The 27,927-nt window shown below is 39.6% G+C and overlaps 1 protein-coding gene and 1 long non-coding RNA gene across 6 annotated transcripts in view; one reads left to right on the top strand and one right to left on the bottom strand.

The window, feature by feature from the left end:
* Positions 1-27,927, top strand: part of adk (adenosine kinase) — a 193,751-nt gene that overhangs the window by 143,267 nt on the left and 22,557 nt on the right. For all 5 annotated transcript variants that reach the window (XM_062977450.1, XM_008114276.3, XM_062977449.1 and 2 more), the window contains 2 exons: positions 19,280-19,315; positions 23,424-23,538. In XM_062977450.1, the coding sequence (XP_062833520.1) occupies positions 19,280-19,315; positions 23,424-23,538 (151 nt within the window). The remainder of the gene's footprint in view (positions 1-19,279; positions 19,316-23,423; positions 23,539-27,927) is intronic.
* On the bottom strand, positions 2,294-4,059 carry LOC134298034 (uncharacterized). Its single transcript, XR_010005009.1, has 2 exons — positions 3,207-4,059; positions 2,294-2,787 (listed from the first exon to the last, which is right to left on the bottom strand). It is a non-coding gene; the product is annotated as an uncharacterized LOC134298034 (long non-coding RNA).

The raw sequence follows: 27,927 nt of genomic DNA, 5'->3' as shown, positions 1-27,927 counted from the left end.
CATTCGGACAACGTGGCCAGTCCAACGGAGTTGATGGCGTAAGAGCATCGCTTCAATGCTGGTGGTCTTTGCTTCCTCAAGCACGCTGACATTTGTCCGCCTGTCTTCCCAAGAGATTTGCAGGATTTTCCTGAGACAACGCTGATGGAAACGCTCCAGGAGTTTGGTGTGACGTCTAATAATAATAATAATAATAATAATAATAATAATAATAATAATAATAATCCTTTTACGATATTGGGTTTCTCTTCTTCTCGAAATAAGCTGAATCCTGAGGTTTACTGTGGAATTACAGTTACCATGGCAATGATTTTATTGCCCCAGTACTGTGCTAGGCTTGAGATACAAAGTACTGTATGGTGCATGAACTGTGATTATTTCTGCACTGGGGCTTGTTGAGCTGGACATATTGTTAACCTGTACCCATTTGAGAGAGCTTTTGTTCACATGAATAATCATTTGTTGCAAAATTCACACAGACCTGGACCTACCAGGTACACGTTGTATCACCTGAATAGTTCTAAATCGTGTTGCGGAGTCTCTTGTAGTATATGTCTTCCCCCAGCCAAGAAACAAGTGTGGCAAATACTAGTCCAACAAATCAGTCTTCTCCCCATTGAGGTACTTCTTTGTCCCACATAGAATATTGCAGGAGAAATGGAGAGAAGCAGAATTTATGTATGAAGCCCCGGTGGCAAAGTGTGTTAAAGCATTGAGCTGCTGAGCGTGCGACCGAAAGGTCCCAGGTTCAAACCCTGGGAGCGGCGGGAGCGGCCGCTGTTAGCTCCAGCTTCTGCCAACCTAGCAGTTCGAAAACATGCCAATGTGAGTCAGGGCCGGTCCAACAATGGAGGCCGTTTAAGCGGCCGCTTCGGGCGCACGTCAAGGGGGGCACTGTTGAGGCTCCCTCTCGCACTCCTCGGCCCACTCGCGCATCTCTCGCACTCGGCCCACTCGCGGCCCTCTCGCACTCGGCTCAATCGCGCCCCTCTCGCACTCGGCCCACTCACGCCTCTCTCGCACTCGGCCCACTCACGCATCTCTCTCACTCGGCCCACTCGCGCCCCTCTCGCACTCGGCCCACTCACGCATCTCTCTCACTCGGCCCACTCACGCCCCTCTCGCACTCGGCCCACTCACGCCTCTCTCGCACTCGGCCCACTCGCACCTCTCTCTCACTCGGCCCACTCGCGCCTCTCTCGCACTCGGCCCACTCACACCCCTCTTGCACTCGGCCCACTCATGCCCCTCTCGCACTCGGCCCACTCACGCCTCTCTCGCACTCGGCCCACTCACGCCCCTCTCGCACTCGGCCCACTCACGCCTCTCTCGCACTCGGCCCACTCGCACCTCTCTCTCACTCGGCCCACTCGCGCCTCTCTCGCACTCGGCCCACTCACACCCCTCTTGCACTCGGCCCACTCATGCCCCTCTCGCACTCGGCCCACTCACGCCTCTCTCGCACTCGGCCCACTCACGCCCCTCTCGCACTCGGCCCACTCACGCATCTCTCTCACTCGGCCCACTCACGCCCCTCTCGCACTCGGCCCACTCACGCCTCTCTCGCACTCGGCCCACTCACGCCCCTCTCGCACTCGGCCCACTCACGCCTCTCTCGCACTCGGCCCTCTCGCCCTTGCAGCCCTCTTGCCCCTGAACAAGACCTGAGGCCAGGCCTCTGGGCCTGCTGCTCCACCTGCACCCTTCCTGGATTCCTCTCGCAACGCCCGGCAGCCCTCCGTGGCTGGAAGGAGCTCTGGCAGGTCGAGCAGGCCTGTGCCCCTGCCATGCACCTCCTTGGGGACCCTCTCAGCCATGAAGACGGGGCAGGTAGGAACCCGTCCCTGTTCCCAGCATTTCGCCAGGCATGTCTCCAGGGCAGGCCTGGGCCAACTTGGCAACTGAGGGGGAAATGGAGGGGCCTGAGGCTGGGTTGCTGCAGGTTTTTCAGCTGCCTGGCCATGTTCCAGAAGCTGGGACATGTGGGCCTACTCCTAGGATTTATAGTTTCCTAAGGCCCCTTCTTCACAGCCATAGAAGACAGATTATCAAGGCAGATAATCCACATTTTCTGCTTTGAACCAGATTATATGCATCCACACAGCCATATAATCCAGTTCAGAGCAGATAGTCTGGATTTTATATGGCAGGGTATGGGTTCTTCTACATAACCATATAATTGAGATTATGAAGGCAGATAATCCAGGTCATATGCACTGAACCGGATTACATGCATCCACACAGCCATATAATCCAGTTCAGAGCAGATTGTCAAGGACAGAACGCCACAAGATCAAAGATAACAGAGTTTATTGGATTTACAGAACTCAAAATGCCCGTAAAAGACAAGGGCAAGGCAAATTTAGCCTTTAAAAGCAAAAAGGGGCAAGAAAAACGTTCAAAAGATAAACCGGATTAAACCGGAGTTTAATCCGGGTAAAAACAAAACAGCTTGCTTCAGCCTGGGGATAAACAAACAGAAGCTGGGAAACAAAGAGTTCAAAAGAATGCAACTAATTGGCAGCAGATGCCTCTCTGCTGCCAGCACTATGTTTTGAGTAACTAAGAGTCACTCCTTCACACAGCAAGGCAAATTTCCAATACAAACTCAGCAGCCAAGGATTGAAGCAGTAGCGTAGTCCCAGTTCGTTCCGTAGGTCGAGAGGCAGAATCAGACGTTTGCAGTTTTCCAAGTTCAATAGGAGAAAGCGAGCCCGTAGTCAGTTTCCAGTCCGTAAATCCAGAGTAGCAGATGGCGTCCGTCAAGAAGACGACGGAAGGTCAAAGCTATTGAGATTAAGCAGAGGTTTGCACAAACAAAAGCCCACACAATTCCTCCCGCCGTCTGAACCCAAATTCCAAAACAACTTACGTATCAGCACACGAAAACACACCAGTCTTCAGGAAAGCGTCCCACACAGATTCCAAGCGTTCGTCCAGATTACCTTGCCCAACGCAATTTGCAATTGCTCCCAAGCCTCATTTTATGCCAGTTACAAATCCTCATCACTATCAGCTGCCCTCCTTAACCCGGGCGTTTCCTCATCACTTTCCTCATCAGAGCTGGAACACCTCTGACTACGCCCCACAGCATCCCCAGCTGTGGATCCCGTCCCATCCCTCCAGCTTGTCCATGGGTCTAATCCTGAAGGTCCCCATTCATCTTCCATCCCATTATTGCCAGTGGCACCCAACTCCTCCCTTACCCGAGTCCAATCCATCTCATCCTCTTCCGAGCTAACCAGCTCTTCCTCCATTCTCTCCGTGAACCCCTGAAAAGACTCTTCGTCAGATGGTTCTGCAAAGATATCTCGCAGCCTCTTTCTTTCTCGCTCCTCGAGAGTATCTGACTCTCGAGGAGTCTTACGTCCACGTCTGCCAGAAGCAGAGCCATGAGGCTCAATCATAACACAGATAGTCTGGATTTTATATGGCAGGGTATGGGTTCTTCTACATAACCATATAATTGAGATTATGAAGGCAGATAATCCAGGTCATATGCACTGAACCGGATTATATGCATCTACACAGCCATATAATCCAGTTCAAAGCAGATAGTCTGGATCTTATATGGCAGGGTATGGGTTCTTCTACATAACCATATAATTCAGATTATCAACGCAGATAATCCACATTATCTGCCTTGAACTGGGTTATCTGAGTCTACACTGCCATATAATCCAGTTCAAAGCAGATAACCTGCATTTTATATGGCAATACAGAAAGGGCCTAAGAGTATATTGTAGTGTATATTGTAGTGGTGTACTTCAGAGGGATGCATATATCTCACCAAAGGGCAGCTGCACTTTGGAATTAATGCAGTTTGACTCCAATTTCATTGCCATGGCTCAATGCTATGAAACCCTGGGAATTGTAGTTTTATAAGGTCTTTAAACCTTCTCTGCCAAATAGTTTAGATGCCTCACCGAACTATAACTCCCAGGATTCCATAGCATTGAGCCGTGGCAGTGAAAGTGGAGCCAAACTATGTTAATTCCACAGTGCCTCACTTCTTCCAATGGAGAAATAAAGATACAAGTGCCAGTTAAGTCCAGTGGATTTCTTTATTCATACCAGGTGTCCCCAAACTTTTTAAACGGGGCCAGTTCACGATCCTTCGGACCGTTGGAGGGCCAGACTATAGTTGGCCACTGAGCAATAATAAATAAATATATAAATAAATAATAATAACAATAAAAAAGAGGGTTGGAAGACACCCTTTGGGCCATTGGCTTAGAAATTGAGATGAGCACCAACCCCCAGAGTCACCAATCCCCTTCTGCTTTGTGCATCGAAAGCACAAGCAAAGCACCCCTGACAGATGATCACCCAGCGTCAATGTGAAGAAGAAGAAGAAGAAGAAGAAGAAGAAGAAGAAGAAGAAGAAAGAGGTTTGGAAGAGACCCCTTGGGCCATTTAGTCCAACCCCCTTCTGCCTGTGTGCACCAAAAGCACAAGCAAAGCATCCCTGATAGATGGCCACCCAGCCTTAATAATAATAATAATAATAATAATAATAATAATAATAATAATAATAATAATAGGATTGGAAGAGACCCCTTGGGCCATTTAGTTCAACCCCCTTCTGCCTGTGTGCACCAAAAGCACAAGCAAAGCATCCCTGATAGATGGCCACCCAGCCTTAATAATAATAATAATAATAATAATAATAATAGGATTGGAAGAGACCCCTTGGGCCATTTAGTCCAACTACCTTCTGCCTCTGTGCACCAAAAGCACAAGCAAAGCATCCCTGATAGATGGCCACCCAGCCTCAATATTAATAATAATAATAATAATAATAATAATAATAATAATAATAATAATAATGGTTGTAAGAGAAGAAGAGACCCCTTGGGTTACTTAGCCCAACCCCCTTCTGCCCTTGTGCCGTGGGGCTGGATAAATGGCTTCGATGGGCCGCATCCGGCCCCCGGGCCTTAGTTTGGGGACCCCTGATTCATACCATATGGAGAGGGGCAGATTTCTCGCCCTTTTCATGATATTGTTTAAACTTCCACTCTATGTCTAATTTTTGTTTTGTGTAAGGTAAAGGTAAAGGTTTCCCCTGACGTTAAGTCCAGTCATGTCTGACTCTGGGGGTTGGTGCTCATCTCCATTTCTAAGCCAAAGAGCCAGTGTTGTCCGTAGACACCTCCAAGGTCATGTGGCCAGCATGACTGCATGGAGCACCGTTACCTTCCCGCCGGAAGTGGTACCTATTGATCTACTCACATTGGCATGTTTTCGAACTACTAGGTTGGCAAAAGCTGGAGCTAACAGCGGGCGCTCATTTCGCTCCCGGGATTTGAACCTGGGACCTTTCGGTCTGCAAGTTCAGCAGCTCAGTGCTTTAACACACTTCGCTACCGGGGCTCCTTTTTGTTTTGTGTATTTTATGGAAATATGTTTCCATATGTATATTTTACGGAGTGTTTTTAAATTATTATGTGTTCTAGCAATGTTGTCAACCGTCTTGAGCGGGTAAGAAATAAAATTATCATTATCATTATCATTATTGAGTTGCTGTGCGTTTTCTGGGCTGTCTGGCCATGCTCCAGAAGCATTCTCTCCTGACATTTCACCCACATCTATGGCAGGCATCCTCAGAGGTTGTGAGGTCTGTTGGAAATTAGGCAAGTGGGGTTTATATATCTGTGGAATGATGTCCAGGGTGGGATAAAGAACTCTTTGAGGCAAGTGTGAATGTTGCAGTTGGCCACCTTGATTAGCATTGAATGTCCCTCACATATTCAAAACCTGGCTGCTTCCTGCCTGAGGGAATCTTTGTTGGGTGGTGTTAGCTGGCCCTGATTGTTTCATGTCTGGAATTCCCCTGTTTTTGAGTGTTCTTTTTTACTGTCCTGATTTTATTTATTTATTTATTTATTTCCCATACTTGTGTCCCGCCCTTCTCACCCTGAAGAGGACTCAGGGTAGCCTCACAACTGCCAACAATTCGATATCCGATTGTTTTGGGGGGGGCGCCAAAATTCTGTTCGCTTACACTTGAAAATTACCTTGGGCCGGCCCTGATGTGAGTAGATCAATAGGTACCGCTCCGGCGGGAAGGTAACGGCGTTCCATGCAGTCATGCCGGCCACATGACCTTGGAGGTGTCTACGGACAACGCTGGCTCTTTGGCTTAGAAACGGGGATGAGCACCAACCCCCAGAGTCGGACACGACTGGACTTAACGTCAGGAGAAAACCTTTACCTTTACCTTTGTTACTGAGTGTTCATTTTCTTTTTATCTGAATTTCACTGTCATTCTGTGCATTGTGTTGTGACTCTCGTCACAACATTTTGTGGGCTCAAAACCATTAAAAGTTAGTGCCTGTAAAATAATTCTTTAATGAAGCACTTTATCCACAACACAGTGGTAGGTTCTTCTTGCAAATAAATAAATAAAAACAACAACAACACCTGATTAACTGTTTATGTTGGTTTGCTATTTCTGGATTCAAAAAATGTATTTGCTCTTTTGAGTTGGAAGCAATAGTTTCTGATCCATTTTTGGCCAAAATGTTGGGGCTTACAGCTAGCCAAATTATAGGAGACTTTTTATTGGATTGTTTCAATATTATGGAATACTATTACATCTGCACCCACAAATGCAGCTGTAGGCCTTGGAGATTTTTATTCCTTCATTAGAATTCTCATGAAGAAATAGTGCAAGGCACTAGAGCTGCATTTTGTCCAATTGGATGAGGATGAAATGATTTGCAACACATTTCATGCTAAAACAGACCACTGTACAGAAAGAGGGGCTTTGCTTTTTGGAAGGAAAACGTTCAGGTCTTCCACATCAGATGCTTAGAGAGACACTGTTGTATATGTCCAAGACAGTTAACGGAGAGAAAAAATAAAAATAAGATTTTGTATACTGTGCATGAATCCAGGATTCTTTAAAAATTTACATATATTTATTTCCATCTGGATTTACTACATCATTCAATAAGTATAGATCCAAGGCTTGCTGATTCAGAATTTTAATGGCATACTCTATATGAGAAATGAAACAGGAGTTAATTAGTGAGTGTGTTTTTCCTAGAAGCAGGAATTCAGAGCTTTTGCCTCAACCATTTAAAAGTTGTTTTTCTTGGAAAGAGTCAAGTATTTGAAAATAGTAGGAAAGAGGGCCTCTAATTTCCTCTTCTGCTATGAAAAGCAGAGGCCCACTTCTCCCATATATAAAAAATATTCCGTTTTTGTCTCTGAGAGTGTATAACTAAAGCCTACTGGCAAAATTTACATTATCTTTGTACCTAAGCCAATTTGTAAAATGGCCATAAAGTTAAATCACGTAACTGAAAAGGCTATTTAAACATTAATTGGTAATATGATATGGAGCTGCTCAGCATTCACTCTTATCCAAATCTGGCCAGCATTAATAGAAAAGTTTTAAGACATTTGCTGTGTGTTTGCAACTGTTGCTTTAAGGCCAGCTCCCAGAGGGCCTCTAGCCAAAAAGACAAGAAGAGAAAGAAAGAAAATTCGGTTTCTCTGTACAACAAACAGAATTGTTGCATAGCTACACCATCTTCTGATTGTTGACTCAAAAGGAAGGATTACAAAGGCTGACGGTATGGCAATGCCTTACTATTAAAACAACTCCTTTATGGATTGTCATCCCACTACGCTTTATGGGAAACAGTCCCCTTTCTGCACACATGCTCTTATTTCTCTCCTCCTTGCAAACCTATATTGAGGCTGTAGTGTTTTTTCTCAGATACTATATTTTGATGTTATTGATCAGGAAAAGTGGTTTGAATTCATTTCAGCCATAGAAGCAGTGATTCTGAGTGCAGCAGCTGGAAGAGGGCAGACTAAATAGAATAAAATGTTTGATTCGGAGCCTGTCAAGAGTATTCCCAGATGATGTCATTTTGAACCTTTGAACCTGGCTTCTGGCCTGGTCTTGGAACTGAAGTTTAAAGTGTCTTTATTACTTTGATGGATGATCATCACTAAGCAATAGGTAGAAGAGCAAGTCTTTTTTTCCCCCCTAGCAGTCTCAGCAGATTTTGATTAGCCAGCCTTTCTTTCTCAGCAATCTCACCTGGACAAATTGTAGGGAGAACTACTTCTACATACCCCACATTTCACAGATTAAAACTGGGATGAATGTGACCAAGCAACATTAGAATGTGAAGATGACAAAAATATTAAAAATGAAAGACATACGAGCTGGGAGGGGCTATCTGTTTGCTTTTGTCATAGGAATGGCAAGATAAGCTCCCTTCTCTCTCTTATTGAGTTTACTGCGTGCAAACATATTTTGGAATTTACACTCAGTTAGCAACAACTGAAGTAAGCTGAGGACAACTGAGGAAAGAGAAACTGGGTCATTTGAAAAGCAGCTGAAAAAATGGGACAACAAGATTAATCAGAACTATCCCTAGGGTTTGGCTATGTCTCTAGCCCTGCCTAGAGGAGCAGGTTCCTGTCAGTTCAACTGGTAGATTGAAGCTTGGCTCCATGACTTAATTTTTAGGGAGTTTCAAACAGTGCATTTAAATATCTGCTGAAAAATTGGGAGATGCTATATATGCAATATAATTTTCAGAAACCTAGGGGTTATTCTTGGATGAGTTGCAATCAAAAGCCATCTCCTATACATATACATATAAGGTAAAGATTTCCCCCTGACATTAAGACTAGTTGTGTCCGACTCTGGGGATTGGTGCTCATCTCAATTTCTAAGCACGAAGCGTTGTCCGTAGACACCTCCAAGGTCATGTGGCCGGCATGACTGCATCAAGCACCATTGCCTTCCCGCCAGAGCGGTGATCTACTCACATTTGCATGTTTTCAAACTGCTAGGTTGGCAGAAGCTGGGGCTAACACACATATATGTTTCACACATACACACACATACATACATATCAATATCTTCAAAGGGGAATAATTTTTTGGGGAAAATCAATGGGTATTGTTCTGAAGACTATTTTTTATATTTTAAAAACTGAAAGTTCATATTCTTTTGGAATTATTTTGAATTTACTCTATAAGCATTGAGTTTTATTTAATAATAATAATAATATTTATTATTATTATTATTTATATACCTCCCTATCTCCCAGAAGGGACTTAGGGCAGTTTACAGCAAAGATACAGACATACAATACATAACAATACAAAAACACATTATTACACAAAAATAAAATTTACATTAAAATAACAATCAATAAAATCACAGCAGCTTCCAATTGGGGTCAATAATGTCATAGATAACATAGACCATGATTTCACATTACCTCTTCCAAAGGTGTGTTTTAATCTATGGTGTATGTGTTCATTGTGTCTTGTACTATGCTTAATCACAGGATCACCAAACTTCATGTATTATGTCTAATTGGACTAAATCAAGGCCCATGTTGAGGCTTTGGGATAGATCTGTCAACTCCATTAGGTACCTCCTGATCAAGCATTCACAATTCAGTAATTTCTTGTTTAGAATACACAGTTATGAGTTGGTTTTGATGTTTACAATCAAGTTAATATCCTATCAAAGTTGGAGCAAAACAAAATTTAAAGATTGAAGGTTGCTTCAGTCAAACATCTATTTCATTGAAGTCATATGCAAAAAATTTAATGCCAATCAAGGGAGCATTACATAAATTTTCTATTTTCTTCTTAAATGGTTGGTTCAAATCACCTATACTGGCATTTTATTTTTGTTTGTTCATTTACTTGCAAGGAAATACTGTTGGTTTGGAATCAGTTTAATGTGTACATGCAATATATGAGTCCATGTTTTAAGTTTGAAAGTTGACCTGATTGATCCATGGATTACAAAAGATGAGGAGAAATTCGTTGCAACAAGTCACAAACTGTTATACTAATCAAAGAGTGAAACAAAGAAAAACCTCAAAGAGAAAGGTAATATAATTTGCCTGTATCATGAAATCAAGCCACTACCATTTTTAGTCCTCATTTTATTACTCTTTCCTAAAGGCTTACGTTTTTTCGCAGTCTCCTACATTATTTCAAACCTTCTTTGCTTATTAAAGGTTTCTTAGATTAGAGTTAATGGTTCTTTCTTATTGTGCAGATTTGTTTTCAGTCTGCTGTACTTTTTTCTCCTAATCCTTCGCCAGTTTCCATTTCAGTACTTTTTGAAGTGTGGCATTTTATATAAAAGCAACATTTCCTTTTCTTTCTATGCTGCCTTGATTTTTAAAACAGGCCTGTTATAAGAAAGGCTTGAGGGCCATAGTGAACTGTATGCCAGAAACATGTGAGAGATAATGGACTAGAGAGGAAATTCAGATGTTGTAGTTTTTAACAGTTCAGGGATATAAAGTACAGTATATGTCTATGTAACACTTTTTATTCATCATAGAGCTTGAAATGGATCAGGGGTATATGACTGTTGCAGCTGTTACAGACCATAAGACTTGTTTTTGGCTTGGAGTTATTTCTTTTTGGAAATTAGATTCTGAAAAGAAACTTTATGTTAGGACTTTCAGTGAGAATGGAATTGTGAATGAGATAGCAAATTAAAAACAATTATCTAACCTAAGACATGACATACTAAATGTTGAATTTTTAAATCTTTTGACTCTGGCCTATTGGAACAGTCGACATTAGGCTCTCTTAATGCAGTTATACGCAGATGCTGGGTTGAGCTATCTTTGCAGCAGGGAGTTCCCACTGTCTACCATACTGAAAATGGTTTGCCATGGTTTGAGTCAGGCAAGGGTGCATTTTATCACCTATCTGTTTAATGTGTATGCTGAACCTGTGTGTAAAACAAGGTTAGACTTGAAGGAGGCATGAAAATTGGAAGAAAGCACATCAGCAACTAAAAATAGGCAGATAAAACCACTCTACTAGCAGAAAATAACAAAGGCTTGGATTTGGGGTCCTGAATTTGCAAGACCTGAGCAAATCTGTTGATGATTTGGGGAACTTGGTTTTCTCTCATTCATAGGGTCTCAGCACTTAACAGTAACATTGGCCAAGATATTCCTTCATCATCTCTTGACCTATTTTGAGTACGATGCCAATAAGAACAGTTTTCATTTTGGGAACAAAGGAGAACCTCCTCTCTGTTCCCATTAGTATTTTACCATCTTCTCTTCACAATGGCCCTACCATTTCCTTGTTCTTCCTTTTACATCCGCATCCTACTTTTCAATATTTTTGATCTCTTAAGAGAAATCTGACCTCATGCTCAATTTTAGGTTTTCTGATGCCCCCCAAGAAGTACTGGCTATTCATTTCTGTTCCTTCTTGTTGACCCCCCCCTTTTTTTTCTATTTATTAAATGAAGAAATAAATAAAACAACATTGCAGTTGGCGCCAACCAAACCAAGAAGAGATATGGGTCATTCTTCTCAAAAATAAACATCAGCATACAGAAGGAACTTGCTGATATACTCTAATAACCAATTGCCATGCTTTTTTAGCTATCTTGGAGAATAAATGAGGACTGAAAGAGGGGAAATGTCTCTCTGTTCAATAGGAACAAAAAGAAGATCCAGGAAACCACAGGCGAATCAAACTAGCTCCAATACTAAGATAAATTGCAGGGATTGTAATTGATTAGTAGATGCCAGCTTGACTTTGTCAAGAACAAATCCTTCCAAATTAATCTTCTATCTTTTTAAAAAAATCAGGGCACTGGTTTCATAGATGATGGGAAAGCTATAAATTTAAGTTATCTGGATTTTAGCAACACTTTTGAGAAAGTTGTGATATTTTAATAGCAAACTGATTAAATTTGAAATAGGAATAGATTGATCCATAATTGGAATGTTCTAATGTTATTCCTCGCAACAATAAAGGCTGTTCAACAAAGAAGCCAATTTCCTGGAAAAGTAGTGGGGTCTCTTGCTCTAGACATCATGAAAAAGAGGTTAGCTATCTGCTGGGGGTACTCTAGCTGGATTTCTGGCATTGAGTGGTGAGTTGGAATCAATAGCCTATGGGATCCTTGTGAAATCTCAGGTCATATTAACATTCTTGGTACATCCACTCCAAATTCTTTAAGTATCTTCCACTTTTTACCTCACTGGAATTTTTGAATTTGTAAATAGTATTCTTGATGTCCAGTATGTGCGTGTGGCTGAAAGGACACTATATCCACCCCACTGACTAATTCATTTCTATTGGTTAAAATCAGGTCCAAAATACCATATTTACTCAAAAATAACACCTTTTTGGCTAAATTAAATAGTCAAAAATGAATTACTCATTGCATTCAATGGCACATTAGAATCATGCATGTAAACCCGCCTGTGCCTCTCTATTAGGATGAGGCTGGCAAACTTCAAATCCACCCCTTACAATGCCTTCAAAACCACCCCTTCAGTTTTGTTGGCCTCATGAATAAGGGCTTAGTTGGGAAGCTGCCACTTGTTAGTCAGACTGAGACTGGTGAGATTGCTAGCCTCGGTCTGATGGAGAGGCACTGCTTACTCCTCTGAAATGTCTCTTTAGTTGTACTCAAGCCATGAGGAGAGGCAGGCAAGAAATAAAACTATTATTATTATTATTATTATTATTATTATTATTATTATTATTATTATTATTACTTGGTGACATTACCTGAAGTCAATACTACACCACCAAATTGGTTGAGGAAAATTGCACAGTTATTCTGGCATAATGTCCCATCTAAGCTGTCTTATGCCTTGGTTTGAGATCAATAATGGCAGTGATTTTCGGTCTCGACATCAGTAAATCTGTGAAAACTAATAATATGCATATGAAGGAAGAGAAAAATTGCTCCGACATTTCTTGCACCCAAAGAGCCATAGATAGTCATGGAAATCACAAATGTATGTGTGTAAATGTGTTTCTTAGTCCAAAAACAAGCCAAACTTGAAGGCCTCAGCAGTGACTGACTTATTATGAGTTTGCTTTACATGGAACAAAAGTATTTGGGGAAGTGCCAAAATTGTTAACAGTCTTAGAAAGAAATTATCTCAGTCTTATTAACTTTATTCATATTAGGCAGGGAAATATCTCCTGGGAAACAAAAAAGATAAGCAAGGAATCTTTTACTCAAAGCAGTATTGCTCTGATAACCTATCAACCAGAACCACATTTGTTTAAAAGAGCTGAGCTCTCAACATGCCTATTTCTTAAGCAGGAAAATATACATGGATGAATTTATCTGGGTCCACTCCAAACTTAAAAACTAAGTGCATCAATTGGGATAGATAGATTTTTTTAAAAAAAATTATTTTTAAAATTCAAAGAAATGCTTATTGCTAGAGTTGTTGTCTTGTACAGTGACATCTAAAGTAGAAACAATATCTTTCAGCTCTAGAAGATCTCAAATTGCATTTCTAGAACTAAGCCCCCCAAAACAAAGACTCCTATGATTCTTGATGGCCAACCTAGTAAAAATGTTTAGCACAGTCTATATTAAAGAGGATCAGGTTGGATTAATTCCCTGTTGTTAGATTACTTTCCTAATTCATTATCTTAATGTTCTCCACCATTGTCACATTAAGAAAATCTTAGTTCTCCTGTCATCAGACATGGGGCTTTTGACAGATTGGAATGGAAATAGGCCTTCAGGAAATGAATATAAGGGAGCATATTAAAACTGACCCCTAGACTGTGCAGAAGGGCTAGAAACACTGTGTCAACCAGCTGTCATGAATCCACAGGAATTGAATGGAGGAGAGTTACAATGGAGGTCTGTCCCCCCTATTTTTTAAGATTACTATGGATCCTTTCACAGAGTTTATGCAGTCACGCCAGCATCTAAGAAGACAGGAAGATTCTACCATGTTGTAAGGCTTTTAATTGATAAAATTATGCTCATCTTCATTAAGCAGTTTCAGAGGCTATGGTATTGTTAGAGTATGTGACTAAACGGCTGATCCATGAATCAGCTTTTACAAAGTTGAAACCCATTTATCTGCATGCCAGACCTCCTGATCAGTGATAGCCAAAGCTTGCCATTAGCGTTTAGAATAGATCTGGTTACACCAAAGTTTGGGCAGTGATTTAATAAACTTACATTTTCACTTCTCTTCCAACTAAGATTCTTTAACACTGATCAAGATTTCTCTAGGCTCAGTAGCCACACTTAGGATGAAACATAACACACTTATTCCCCAACGTATTCTTCTTATGCCAGCCTCTGCCCCTAATTTTGTCTCCCACCTATCTAATGCATGATAAAAAACATATCCATAAGTAATTTATTTGTAAGAGTAAGAAATGGAGGTTACTTAAGATGATTATTTATTTGGGGTCAAAGGCAGCAGTAGCTGATATACCTGGCCATCAGCAATATTTTAACACCTTTTAAAATTACATCATCGAATGCCCCTTCTACTCGAGGAAATATGAAAGCCATGGGTATTGCTGATATGTATAACCATAACAAAATTACATTTTCTTCAGCCTGTCCTTTCCTTTGGACTTCTATTGGGGTCTGGTAGATAATATGCAAAATTCTTCCTCCTCTAGTTATTTTAGATCTCACCCATTCTAGCTCACTCGCTGTTTGGTCATTCCAATAAATATGCTCAGTTTAAGAAGCTGGAGGGAATTGAACTAGGTAAGTTAAAAGATGTTTTACTGCAGCTAATTCTTTATTCTCAAGACAATTAATGAGGAAAGCAGACCAAGGGACAAAATTGATGGCCTTTCTCTGGCATGAGCCCCTCATGAGACCAGAATAAGAGCCACATTACATCAGATGCAAAGTCTACTTAGGCCAGTGTTCTCTTGACAGATCAACCAACTAGTTGCTAAAGAAAGCCTAACATCATGACATCTTAATCCTAAGGGCTTGTGATTGTGAAGTACAGAAAAGTTGTTTATCCTTATTCTTCAATATAAAACAAAGAATAAGGAATATTGCTGATTGAAGCAATAGTTATAAAAATGGACCATATCGAAATGAACATAGGACATCCAGTTTTAAATGAAGTTGTTGGGACAGATTTCAGAAAGAATAATTGTCAGAGTTCTTTTGAGATCCAGAAACTTTTAAAAACTTCCTTAGGTATAGATGTGTGTCAATGTGTCTGTATACACACCTTCAGGTTGCTAGAACAGTTCTACCAATACTTGAATTCTGCTAAATATTCATTTTGACTGACAGATCACTGCTGTCAACTCTGCAGCCAGTCCCATTGGTTTTAATAATGCTTATAGTAAAGGTAAAGCTTTCCCCTGACGTTAAGTCCAGTCATGTCTGACTCTGGGGGTTGGTGCTCATCTCCATTTCTAAGCCAAAGAGCCGGTGTTGTCTGTAGACACCTCCAAGGTCATGTGGCCGGCATGACTGCATGGAGCGCCGTTACCTTCCCGCCGGAGCGGTACCTATTGATCTACTCACATTGGCATGTTTTCGAACTGCTAGGTTGGCAGAAGCTGGAGCAACAGCAGGCACTCACTCTGCTCCCGGGATTTGAACCTGGGACCTTTCAGTCTGCAAGTTCAGCAGCTCAGCGCTTTAACACACTTCGCCACTGGGGTTCCAATGCTTATAACTGTGACCTTAAACAATTTTCATCTGGCTGTAAAAGGACCATACTACGTTTTAACAAACCTCAATCAACTCATTTAGTTTCTTTGGTACTATAGATAGTTCCATTTACTAAATACTGGGGAGCCAGCTGCAGTAAAATCTGAGCTATGTCTCAGGGTATTTAAGATGGAACAACAAAAGAAAAAGAAAGAAAGGCAATTGTCCCCCATGAAAGAGAACTAGAAAACAGTGTGAAAGTTAAGCCAATCAGAGGGAAACATACTACAAATTGCCTTTTTATTGCTGTCTCTTTAGTTCATCTCCTGTTTCCTATATAAATGGCTGGTGTAGTACTGAAAAGAGGTGTGATGAATTAAGTGACAGGACATAATTCAACAGATCTGTCTATAAACCCTTTTCACACAATGTGAATTCCCCTGCTCTGTTTGGGTGTGTTTTCCAGTGCATTTTAATATTCATTATTGCTATCTAATTGCATTTTCATTGTTGGGTTATGCACTTTAAGGATTATTGGACAAAGATGGAGAAATAATAAGATCCTTAGGAAAAGGCAATAAGGTGTCTGTCTTCTGATGACATTCAGCTTGCAAAAGCACTGGGATGGAAGCCATGAGTAAAAATTTCCATTCTTGTGTCTCATGCGAGAAAAATGTGTGATAGAGAAAATGTATCAAAGCTAAAAGGACTGGTCACTTTTAAAATCCAGCTACCCAATAATTGTGTTCTGATGTTGGGATTTCTTTCGCATGTTTTGCTTTGTGTGTGTGTGTGTGTTTTGTTTTGTTTTTTTGCTTTTTGCTTTGCTCTTGTCGCATATGTCATGCATGAATGAAAATGCTGCATTCTCCTGGGAGCTGTAAAGCTTCTGTGAAGATTGTTTATTTCCTTAATCCCATCTCCTTTGTGATTCCTGATGTCAGATACAAAACGGAAGACCTTTAATATAGAGATTATCATCCTTATTATCACCTGCACTAGGGAGAGCCCTAGCTGTCTGTCCTTATCCTACCAGTTGCCATATGTTGTTGCCCATGAATGGTTAGATTTTTAACCTGTCCTCTTTATTAAATCTGTGAAGCCCAGTATGGGTGCTGGGTAGGTGGCAGTTTTGCACAGATGGGCAACTGCTTGCTTCATTATCTTGCTTTTATTGGGAATCAATGTCGAGGGCCCTCCTTTATATTTGAACTCTCCACATTAAGGCCTGCCAAATATAATTATTAGAAGCAACCTGCAAATATCAAACATTAGGTGTTATTTCTGAACTGGGAACCATTAGAGATGTGAAACAAATGTGGTCATCCCCAGTGAACATGTTGTCCAACCACGTTGAACACCGATGCTGAAAAAGGAGGAGTGAATCCTGGCTGGAATGCAACAAACAGCACCATTGAATCTAACCCTTGAATGGAGGCAGGAGTTAACACAATATTTTGCAGGACAAAAATGATAGACATAAAAAAGATCCTACCATTAGTGCGGTAATATACTGCAAGCTAATATATACAATATATAATAATATACTAAAAGTGGGGTTGGGGTACAAAGACGCCTGGGTTTGTCCTGGGTAACATTTGAAATATTCTGAAGGAACACCACAGGATAGCAAAATTTATTTTATAAAGAATGAAAAGTACTTCACTCCTTGCAAGTATGGAGACTTCAGAGCTCAATAATAATTTTAACATAGATGCCTGTTCCTTTTACACCACAGCTTTTAAATATGTCCCCCCTCAGGATAGGTTTCCAACTTCCTGTATCAACTGAATAACTAAAAGTTGAAGTTTAAAATGTCATCTGGCTTAAATATGCGGTATTTTGTTTATGATCTTACTTTCTGTGAACGTCTGGCTCCCATTACTTTTGAGGGGACGGGGATTCCTTTTCCATTGTCCGGGTCCCATTCCCACCTAAGGCTTTCTGGATTTTATTGTAGTTCATTGTAAGTGCATTACTTTATAGAGGAGGCTTTCAGGCACTCCCTCCCTCGCCTTCTCTCTCCCCATCCGCCTAGGCTTTGTTAATTGTATGCAGCTTTAAGAATACACTGCGTGATACCTTTCAACCTTAGTGCTTTGTCCTGACAGCAGTTCGCAAATGTCACTGACAACAGAGTTGCAGTAGGGAGAGCAAATCTTTTGTCAATAAATTGTCAATGTGGCTAACCTTGCCAGTTGTTAAAACTGTGATTCACTTTGTCGGTTAACCTCAGCCTAAGCAAACTTGATCATCCTTCTGCTTCTCCAGCAATCAGCCTAAGGATGTGTGCTTTTTCAGCTTATCAGGTTTTATTAACTTCAGCTTGCTGCTGCAGGAATCATTTGTCCCCACTTCAGTATGCCTTTTCAGTGGTGCTTAGACATGTATGGGCATTAAATGCTTCTATAAAGGATTTGGAGCACAATTTTCCACAAAATACTGTGCAGTCCTCACTAAAATAAATGAGAGCAGTTCTTTCTTTTTATCCCATTTATACCTATAGAGCTTGAGCACAAGAACTTTTTTGCGGATTGCACCTTTGACCGATATGCTCATGTTTTGTTTGGAGACAGTATTATTTCTATATTCATAAGACTCCTTTGCAAAATGAAAATGTGAAATGGCATGATAATTATAAACATAAGTGGTCATGAGAATTGCCAAACATTATCTTCTGTTTTAAACCGATAATAGAGGATATAGTTATGATATTGGGGATATTAATAAAAAGGTTTTTTAGAAATAGAATTTCATATACAGAAATAAGTGTTGAAATAGTACATATATTATAAGTATATGTTTATCTTTATAAACATGAACTACATTATCTTCAGTGATTTCTTAATATTAGCACCAGTTCGGAAATTGCATTGATTTGGTACCATTCTCTCTCTTCTCTATATCTAATTAAAAATACAAAGTACAGTTACATCTATTAATGTTTGGTATAGGTAAGAAATTAATATGGCATTTAGAGTCTTGAGGAAAATAGGCTTTTTCCTGAAGCTGATGCTTTTTTTTTTTAAGGAATTGGTCTGGTCTTGCCACTAAGAGATTAATATGTTTTATTGGATTAAGATTAATTACAGTTGTTTGATGCAAAATGCCTGTTCCCATTTCGTGAACAGAGCATTAAATTTATTATTGAACGTAGCATGTTGATTGATGACAAGCCTTTGGGAAAAAATTGAGTTCTAATTCTTGTTCAACTAACAGTGTAACGACGCATTATTTTCTGTACTGGACTGCTGCTGAAAATGGCATCCATATTTTTTCTTACCTGCAACATTAAAGAGACCCTGAGTTGTGTCTTCATTGCATGCTAATTCCCCCGCCTTTACTGCCGTCAATGAAAGAAGCAAAGTGAGGATGAAAGGACACTGGATAAATGATCCCAAATATACAAGGGAGAGAAGTGTGGGGTTCTCGTTTTACCAGTGACAGCAGCAATCCTCCGCTGCCTCCGACATGGATTTCCAGCCTCACTCCTGTGCCCTTTGGGATGTGTTGTAGGAATGATTAATCATGATAAGTCCTGTGGTTAGCCATGCCCTTTTCTGTTAAAGGCCATTAGTCCAAAGTAACTTTGCCAGTGGGGAGGGAAACATGCTTTTTTTTGCTTCCTTCATTTGTGAAGTGTGTTGACACTTCATTGCTATCTTGTCAGGGGAGGAAGCATCCTTTTCAGTGCAAGTAACTGAACAACTGCATGTGGGCATATTGAGATAATTATATAAAAGGAAACTGCCTGAATGAGCTTCGAAATGTGTTATTTCTTTATTATCTAGCACTTTATAATTAACTGTTCCTTTTTTATTATTATTTCAGGAAGCTGCCACTTTTGCTAGAGAGCAGGGCTTTGAGGTGAGTTACCTACGCTGCACACTAAACAGATTCTAAAGGGTTTTTCTTGCTGATAATGAAGTTCTTTTGGAGAGTGATTGATGTGCTATTATACTCTCCGAGCCTCCGCCGCGGTTGCCATAGAAACTTGGCAGTCGTCATGGTTTCTTTGTTCTGCCAGCTCAGTGTTATGACGCACTCGACTAGGTCTGCACCCAACATCGCCTACAGATGTTATTTATTGAATTTTGAAAAGCCTCTTGGGAAGCTGAGAGGTTGGGCACAGCTTCAAGCTGCCTCTGCAGATATGGGACCTGTCAGTTTGCTCAGTTAAAAAGCCACCTCATTAGCTGAATTACACTCTGTAAGGATCTGCCGCGCAAGCAGTGGCGAAGCAAGACTAAATACTGAAATATAACACCATTTTAAATAACTTAAACTCCGCCATATGCGGATTATCGTTATGCAAATGAATTTCAGTAGGTTATATGTGGAATTGTTAAGCGCTGATTAATGTAAACCCTGCCTTTTACACACAGCCTCTTCAAGAGAAGTGGGCTGTGCTTTTATTAACATACACAAGTGCTATTTTCCATCTGGGTTTGCATAAATGTGCAGCCTCTAAATGCATATGTGCACACATGGAATCTCAGTCTTTTGTTAACGTGCTCAAGGCACCATTTATAGAGGGTCTAGTCATGACATAGGTATTTTGATCCATGAATGTCTGCACTTCTAGAGGGTTATCCATGCACTATGTCTCAACCCATTTACCAGAATAAATCACATGTAGATGCTAAATACCGTTGTGTCACAATCAAAGCACTTGTTATCCTTGTGGTCCACAAGGATTGAAAAGCCTTTCTGTTGATTTGCATTTACCAGTCTTTAAGTGTTTTGTCATCAAGCAAATGAATCGAGAAAGCAAATTAGGTGGCCGTGTTGCTGGTATTGGTGGTGATGATGATAACAATGGTTTCTTCAGTTTATGCTTTGCCTTTTCCCCCCAAATCACTCTAATTGTATCTTATATATAAAAGCTATGAATACAAGAATATTAAGAACAATATGTCTTTAATGTGCAACCATACTCCTTCCCCTTGGAGCCACAAATTAAGGATAATTGATTGGTATAATACCTCTCTTTAAAAACTCAGCCAGTCTTTGAACTCTTCAATTCTTATTTGCATTAATCAGACCCACACAACTAGAAACCATATGCCAATCTGAGGCGCTCATTTGGGTTTGGTCAGGTGCAAAGGAGGAGAAAAGGGTGAACATCTGTGTTTGTATGTATGTGTGTGTACTTAATTTAGATTGTTCCAAGATAACCGTAAAGCACAAAAAAGTTTCCATCAGTCATTTAAAACTTTGTGCTTTGTCACTGAAATGTATGCAGAATCAACTGTACTACACTCTTTTATAAACATTGAGACTGGAGGAAAAAAATGAATTTGTACAATGCCGACTAATATAACTACCGTATACTTTTTAAAATAAAGTGTTGCTATAAATCTTCCATATTTAATGCAGAACAAAAGCTATTATTATTATTATTATTATTATTATTATTATTAATCTTTATTTATATCCTGCCCCCTCTCCAAAAGGACTTGGGGCAGCTTACAACCTAAACTGTGCTCATTTTCCATTTCTCCCTTTAAGGGACAAACTTGGGACAGTCCTAGTTTAAATTCATACTGAGTGACAAAATGCTTTTGCAAGTGTTGGCAAAACACATTTGTATTCGTTTTTCCATTATCACTTTTTCATAAATTCTACTACTTTTTATCGAACATCATAAATCTGCCATATTGGATTACAGAAACTTGCTGAAGGATACAGTGATTTTGATCTCATATCACTTCCTTTTTGCTTGCAAGCAGAACGTGACCTGCTTCTTCTGTATAAATACTGGGTTTTTCTTTAGTAGTCTTACCATACTTCCAAAGCTCATTAACAAAATGGAGCATTGAAAATAGATTACAGTTGGTGTATTAAAACGACTGAAAATTAAGGGGAAATAAAAATTGATCAGGTAACTATTATTTGAGAATGTCTTTGGATGCCATGCACAAGTTCAGTATAAGTTGTGTATCCCTTATCTGGAAATCAAAAATGCTCCAAAATCCAAAAATTTCCACATGGAAAGGTGAGATAGTGACAGGTTGCTTTTTGAATGTTAGGTGTATACAAACTTAGTTGCATACACGTTTTTTAAAAACACAGCATGCATAAAATTACATTCAGCTTATATGTATACTATACAGTATATAATAAAAATACATGAGGTCAGTAGATGGCTCATCACAAATAGTTTATGAGGTCAACATTTGATTCATCAAGCAATCAGTGAAGCAATATGGACGTTACTTATTGGTCTTACAATTCTATAGATACAACCCAATCTTGAGATATAGATAAAACAAGAATGGAACATGTTTTTCAGGTATTCCATTGAAAATGTCAGACACAATCATGCATACACATACATGATTATGTTTGACATTTTCAATGGAATACCTGGAGGTTTGAAGTTTTGGAGGTACAGTGTTTCAGTGGTTCCGGTCATACCTCTCAGGCAGGTTCCAGATGGTGGTTCTTGGGGATAGCTGCTCCTCAAAAAAGGAGCTGTTATGTGGCATCCCAAAAGAGGCTATTTACATGAAACCACTGACAGAGATAATCAGAAGGCATTGAGCGGAATGCCATCAGCATGTTGATGACACTCAAATATATTTTCCATGCCTTCAAAAACAGCCATAGCTAAGGATAGTGTGTCTCCTCTGAGTGAATGCCTGGAGGAATTAAAACAAATTGCAACTGAATCCAGATAAGACAGAGGTGCTTGCCATTAAGGATCTTTACCTGGGGTTGGAGGTATGTCAACCAGTTCTGGATGGGATTACACTCCCCCCAAAGACTGTATTTGCAGCTTGGGGGTGCTCCTGAATCCATCTCTCTAAATGTCAGCCCAGATAGATATGACAATCAGAAGTGGTGCTTATTATCAGCTTTGGCTGATACACCAACTGCGTCTCATCTTAGAATTGGAATAATCATAATCAATTTACTTGCCTCTCCTTATGGTTCGAGGCGGGGTATAACATGGTTAGGTCCAAAGATTGTAGTGCACATGCTGGTAAAAGACTGTACACTGAGCTGCCTCTATACCAAGTTTGGAAACCGTTAGTTCAAAACATGGCAGCCAGATTGGTTATGGGTACATCTAGGAGTTAACATTTTACACCCCTGGTTGCCATTTAGTTTTCTGATAAAGTCCCAGAATTGGTTATGACCTTTAAAGATCTACATAGTTTAGGTCCAGGCTACGTACAGGATCGACTTCTCCCATACAATCCATCCCAAACACTCAGGTCCTTTAGGGAAGGCTTACCCCAACCAGCCGGAACACAACTGACAAATGTCACCCAGAGGACCCCAAGACTGTGGAATCACCTGCCAGAAGGGCTCTAACAGCTAAACAAGCTATAGTAATTTAAATCAGAATTAAATATATATCTCTTCTGGCAGGCCTACCCAAGCAATTTTAAACTATAAATTTTAAAATTACATTTTATTAGTATTAGTGTTTTAATACCTGTACCACATTTTTAATATATGTGTTTTTATGGTCCTTTGTTTTATCTATGGGTTTTTACTATGCTGTTCCCTGCTTCGAGCCATGGGGAGAGGTGGGTTACAAATACAATTTATCATCATCATCATTAGTTTCTTCACGAGAGTAAGTTTGGAAAGATTATAATGGAATCGTGTTCTGACTTTACCAGAATTATACTAAGAGGCTCAATTCAGATAGTAATCTAAACCACACTTTAGATTATTGAAGCCAAGTCTCAAATACTTCCCATTCACTCCACTACCCTTTCATTCATGGAGCTGCATTTTGTTTAGAACAAATCATACTGCTTCATTTTATATGAACTTACAGAGGTGTCATTTGTTCATATCAAACTAGAATGTCAGACTTTGCCTGATCCTGAAACAGAAGGTTAGTTTGCGTCTAATTATAAACTAATTTTTTAAAAATCTACAAAAAGTGTGTTCTCATCCTTGGGATTTTGTAGCACTTCTCACAACTTGTTTTATTTTGATTTTGTCTTACCAGACCGAGGACATAAAGGAGATAGCCAAGAAAACACAAGCCTTGCCAAAAGTGAACCTTAAAAGACAACGAGTTGTTGTGTTCACCCAAGGGAAAGATGACACTATTATGGCTACAGGTAAGCCATTTTTAAAGGTTGTATCTAAGGTGGTACAGTAGAGTCTCACTTATCCAACATTCACTTATCCAACGTTCTAGATTATCCAACGCATTTTTGTAGTCAATGTTTTCAATATATCGTGATATTTTGGTGCTAAATTCATAAATACAGTAATTACTACATAGCATTACTGCGTATTGAACTACTTTTTCTGCCAAATTTGTTGTCTAACATGATGTTTTGGTGCTTAATTTGTAAAATCATAACCTAATTTGATGTTTAATAGGCTTTTCCTTAATGCCTCCTTATTATCCAACATATTCGCTTATCCAACATTCTGCCGGCCCGTTTATGTTGGATAAGTGAGACTCTACTGTACTACCACTCCACTGAACAATGAGTTCTCAGCAGAGATAACATGTCAAACTTTGAACGGTGATTCAAAATGGATGCAAAAAGTGATAGATGTCTGCAGAAAGGAATAGAATAGTTAAGTATAAAAGATTGTAAATCAGTAATTTCTTTAAAGATGGGATTATATTGTTACAGCTGCCCATCACAATCTTTAGTACAAATACAGATTTTGGTTCTCAATATTTTTCCCTTTCATCAATTTTACTCTACCAATGCCCACAAGTCAATGATACCTAGAATTAAAATATACCATGTATTATTTTGACACAAAATATAAATGAAATTCTGGGTGTTTTTTAATCTAAAAATTTAGGAGTATGGTTTATAGCTTATTGATATATGTGTAGGTTAGGCTGTATTATCCAAAACAGATTGAAAATAATGTTTTTGGTGGCATGGGTGTAAAGAGTCCTACTTTCACCACAAACAGGATAACCTATTTTTAAAGTAGTAGCACAGAATATAAGCCCCTGTATATTGTGAACTATATTACAACTGCCTTTAAACAGGTGATCCTAATTTTAGTTTTAACTTCTTGAAAACTTTTTTGACATGAAGACAGTGCACTTATTAAAACATGGCTGCTTACCTTTTAACATTCTTTTTAATTTAGACACCCTGAGCTTCTTGACGAAACAAAACTATAACTTGGTAGCTTGTATAGCAGGAAAACCTATTCAGATTAGCTGTAGATAACAGATATGCAACAATGCCTAACAGGGCTTTCCTTAATATTAGAGGAAGTAGCTAACAAGTGAATCTTCTTGCCATGGAAAACAATTGGGCTTGTGATGCACCCATAGCTATTTTGTATCACAATAATAACTATTTTATTAGAATTACGTAGAATTACGTTTTAATTAACATTATACAGATTAAGCCTGATTGTCATGTTGTATACGCTTGTTGTTGAACTTTGCAAATGTGTTGCTTTCATCTTCGTTTGTTTCTCATGCATTCATAAGTCCCGATCCTTCCAATTTAAATACCTATTACTTCACATGATGAAGGAAAATGTGCATGAGGTGGTTCTCTGAGGGAAAAAATGTTTCATTTAATGTGTTCAGTAGAGGTCACTTACAGGTTTACATGCAAGGTTTAAGGTTCTGATATCGTTCACCACCCATTGCCACTTTTGTCATGTGTTTGATACCTGCAGACTTATACTGTAGAAAATTCTATAGAAAAACTTCATCTGACCAATAACCAGCATGGTGTAAGGAGATCCTAGAAGACTGCAATAGATGCCTTGATTATTGTTCAGTTATCGGGTCTAATCACTCCATCATTCAGTGTTAAATGCCCTTAATGTCATTGAGCACTATACAAGTCGCTAAGGTGATTCAAAGTTTGTCTAGACAATTAGTGACTGTTGTATCATAGATCCTGTTGGCTGTTCTCAGACATCCTCTACTTCTCCTTTGAGTCTGTATTTATAAACATTAGAGGAAAGTGATCTTTTAATTGAAACTATGAGTGTTGGCTTATGGGATCATGTGTTTAATCTGAACAGCTTATCCTGCTTTGTATGGCTAACCCAATCAACTTTGATAGTAAAAACAATTTGAACATAAATTTTAGTAGATCCTTCCACTGTTGTTTAATTCTTCAAAATTAGGGCTGATGACATAGCCATTGATTCTTTGGTATTTTTAGCAAGTTTATTTGTAAGCTGATAACTTCTAATCAGTAATGTTGGTTAATTTTGATAATAAAGTTAAATTAGAGAATGCGCTTTACCCATTTTTGAAAATTATTTCTGATACATAGAATATGGATAGAGAAGTCTATGACATGATGTCAGCTGCATAAGCAAACATGATAAATCTTAAGTCGGTTTTGAGCCTAGGGATAAGCTGTTCAGCACACTGTGTAGCTGAATCTCTTTGCTGTGTTGTTATTTGTGGCAGCCAAATAAATGTCAATAACAAAAGAGAATTAAAGATTTTCATTTCCCAGAGGCAGTCTTTCTAATACAGCTTGATCTTCCATTTCATTTGTGATTCATCCTTTTGTCAGGACTCAGCCATTCACCAGGCAATGTGTGACATGGAGTCATTTAATAATGATTAAGAACATGAAAATGCATGCCCTGTAGGGCAATTCTCAAAAGATATACCAATTTGTTATTGTTTCACCTATACACTCTCATATACTCCTTTTTTCTTGAATATGGATCAGTCTTCTCGCTCCACACACCCAGCATTATAAGATGGTTAATCAGGGGAGAGGCAATGCCTTTTAAAATAGGACATGCGGTAGTAACATTGTTGCATTGTACCAGGAAGTGCTATTGCTGATATAAATGTTTCTACTTTAAACCAAATGGTGAAAGAGCTTTCTGCTCTTTAATAGCAATCTGCGTACATACAATCTAGGCGTTGTCCTGTGAATGTTAGCAGACCACTTAAGGCATCTTTTCAAGAACTAGTGGAAAATGCTGTTTACATGGCAATCATTTGTAGCCCTTGTTTGTATCCCTAAGAAACACTCAGCAATGTTGCAGTTGAAATTTTGTGTTAATGTTAAAATATCTGCTTGTTGGTTATGTATTTCCATTATTTAAAATATTAAATTACTGTGTTTTAAGGTTAGGGGCACTCTCTTTTATGTATTGCTTGTACAGACAGTTCTCAAGTTACGAACAATATAGGTTCTGTATGTTTGTTCTTAAGTTTGAACTTGTACGTACATTTTTTAAGTGTAGCGCTCTCTCTCTCTCTCTCTCTCTCTCTCTCTCTCTATATATATATATATATACTAGCTGTGCCCTGCCACGCGTTGCTGTGGCCCATTGGAATTGCACTGAATAGCTCCGGTTTTTGGGTTTTTTAGGCCCTGTGGAGGTTTGTGACATGATATTTTGTGGTTTCAACCTCGAGGCATGGGTGATAGATTCTGTTGTGAAATTTCGAGGTTGGGCGGTGTTTAGTTTTGTTGTTTTGCTCGGTGCCAGGATTCCATCACTCTTTTATATATAGAGATATAAGCTTTTGATAGCATAGGGAAGAATTAACCCCCCCCCCCCATGGTGTTTGTTTTGCTGTCTGCCCCTTTTAAGAAGATTTCTCCTCACTTTCTGCCTCTGTGATAACTGGATTTTGAACATTTGGCTTGTTGTGGAAACAAGGATTGGTAATACAGCTTCAGTGGAGATACCTTTTTTTCATGACAACTCTTCCAAGAGTGAATTTTCATTCCTAGGGGTAGATTCTCTCACTTTGTGTTGTCTCACCTCTGTTCTTAACTATGAGTCATCGGATATTTGTAACTCAGGGACTGCTTATAATACTATCATCTATTTTAAAAGTTCCAGGCCTCTCAATATGCCTGTGCCTGTTGCTTCATATCCCATTGCATTTCCTTTTTTATGCAGTTATGCATGCAGGATCATTAATTTTCAATCTAGCACCTTTACGTAAAGTTAAAGGTTTCCCCTGATGTTAAGTCCAGTCATGTCCGACTCTGGGGGTTGGTGCTCATTTCCATTTCTAAGCCAAAGAGCCGGCATTATCCGTAGACAACTCCAAGGTCATGTGGCTTGCATGACGGGATGGAGCGCCATTACCTTCCCGCCAGAGTGGTACCTATTGATCTACTCACATTTGCATGTTTTCGAACTACTAGGTTGGAAGAAGCTGGAGCTAACAGCAGGCGCTCACTCCACTCCCCGGATTCAAACCTGCGACCTTTCGGTCTGCAAGTTCAGCAGCTCAGCGCTTTAACACACTGCGACACCTTTACAGCACGTGCTTATTTATCATGGAGTGTTTCAACTGCTTCTGGGGATTTCAGTAATTTTTCTGATTTGTGCTATTTCACTGTTTTGTTTCAAAGTTTTGAAATTTGTTTTTACAATGCCTTGATTATACCTTGTCGCAGCTAGTCAATTGGGTTCCAAACTCTCAACCCTTTCTGCGGAAGTTGCACCCTCGTCCAAGGAGAAAAACTCCAAAACAAAAACTGTCCTTTGGTAAAGAAAGATTTATATAA

Source organism: Anolis carolinensis, chromosome 3 (genome assembly GCF_035594765.1).
Source record: "Anolis carolinensis isolate JA03-04 chromosome 3, rAnoCar3.1.pri, whole genome shotgun sequence".
NCBI classification, from domain to species: Eukaryota; Metazoa; Chordata; class Lepidosauria; order Squamata; family Dactyloidae; genus Anolis; species Anolis carolinensis.
The sequence above is the reverse complement of the archived record's forward strand: the minus strand, read 5'-3'. Positions and strand labels throughout refer to the sequence as shown.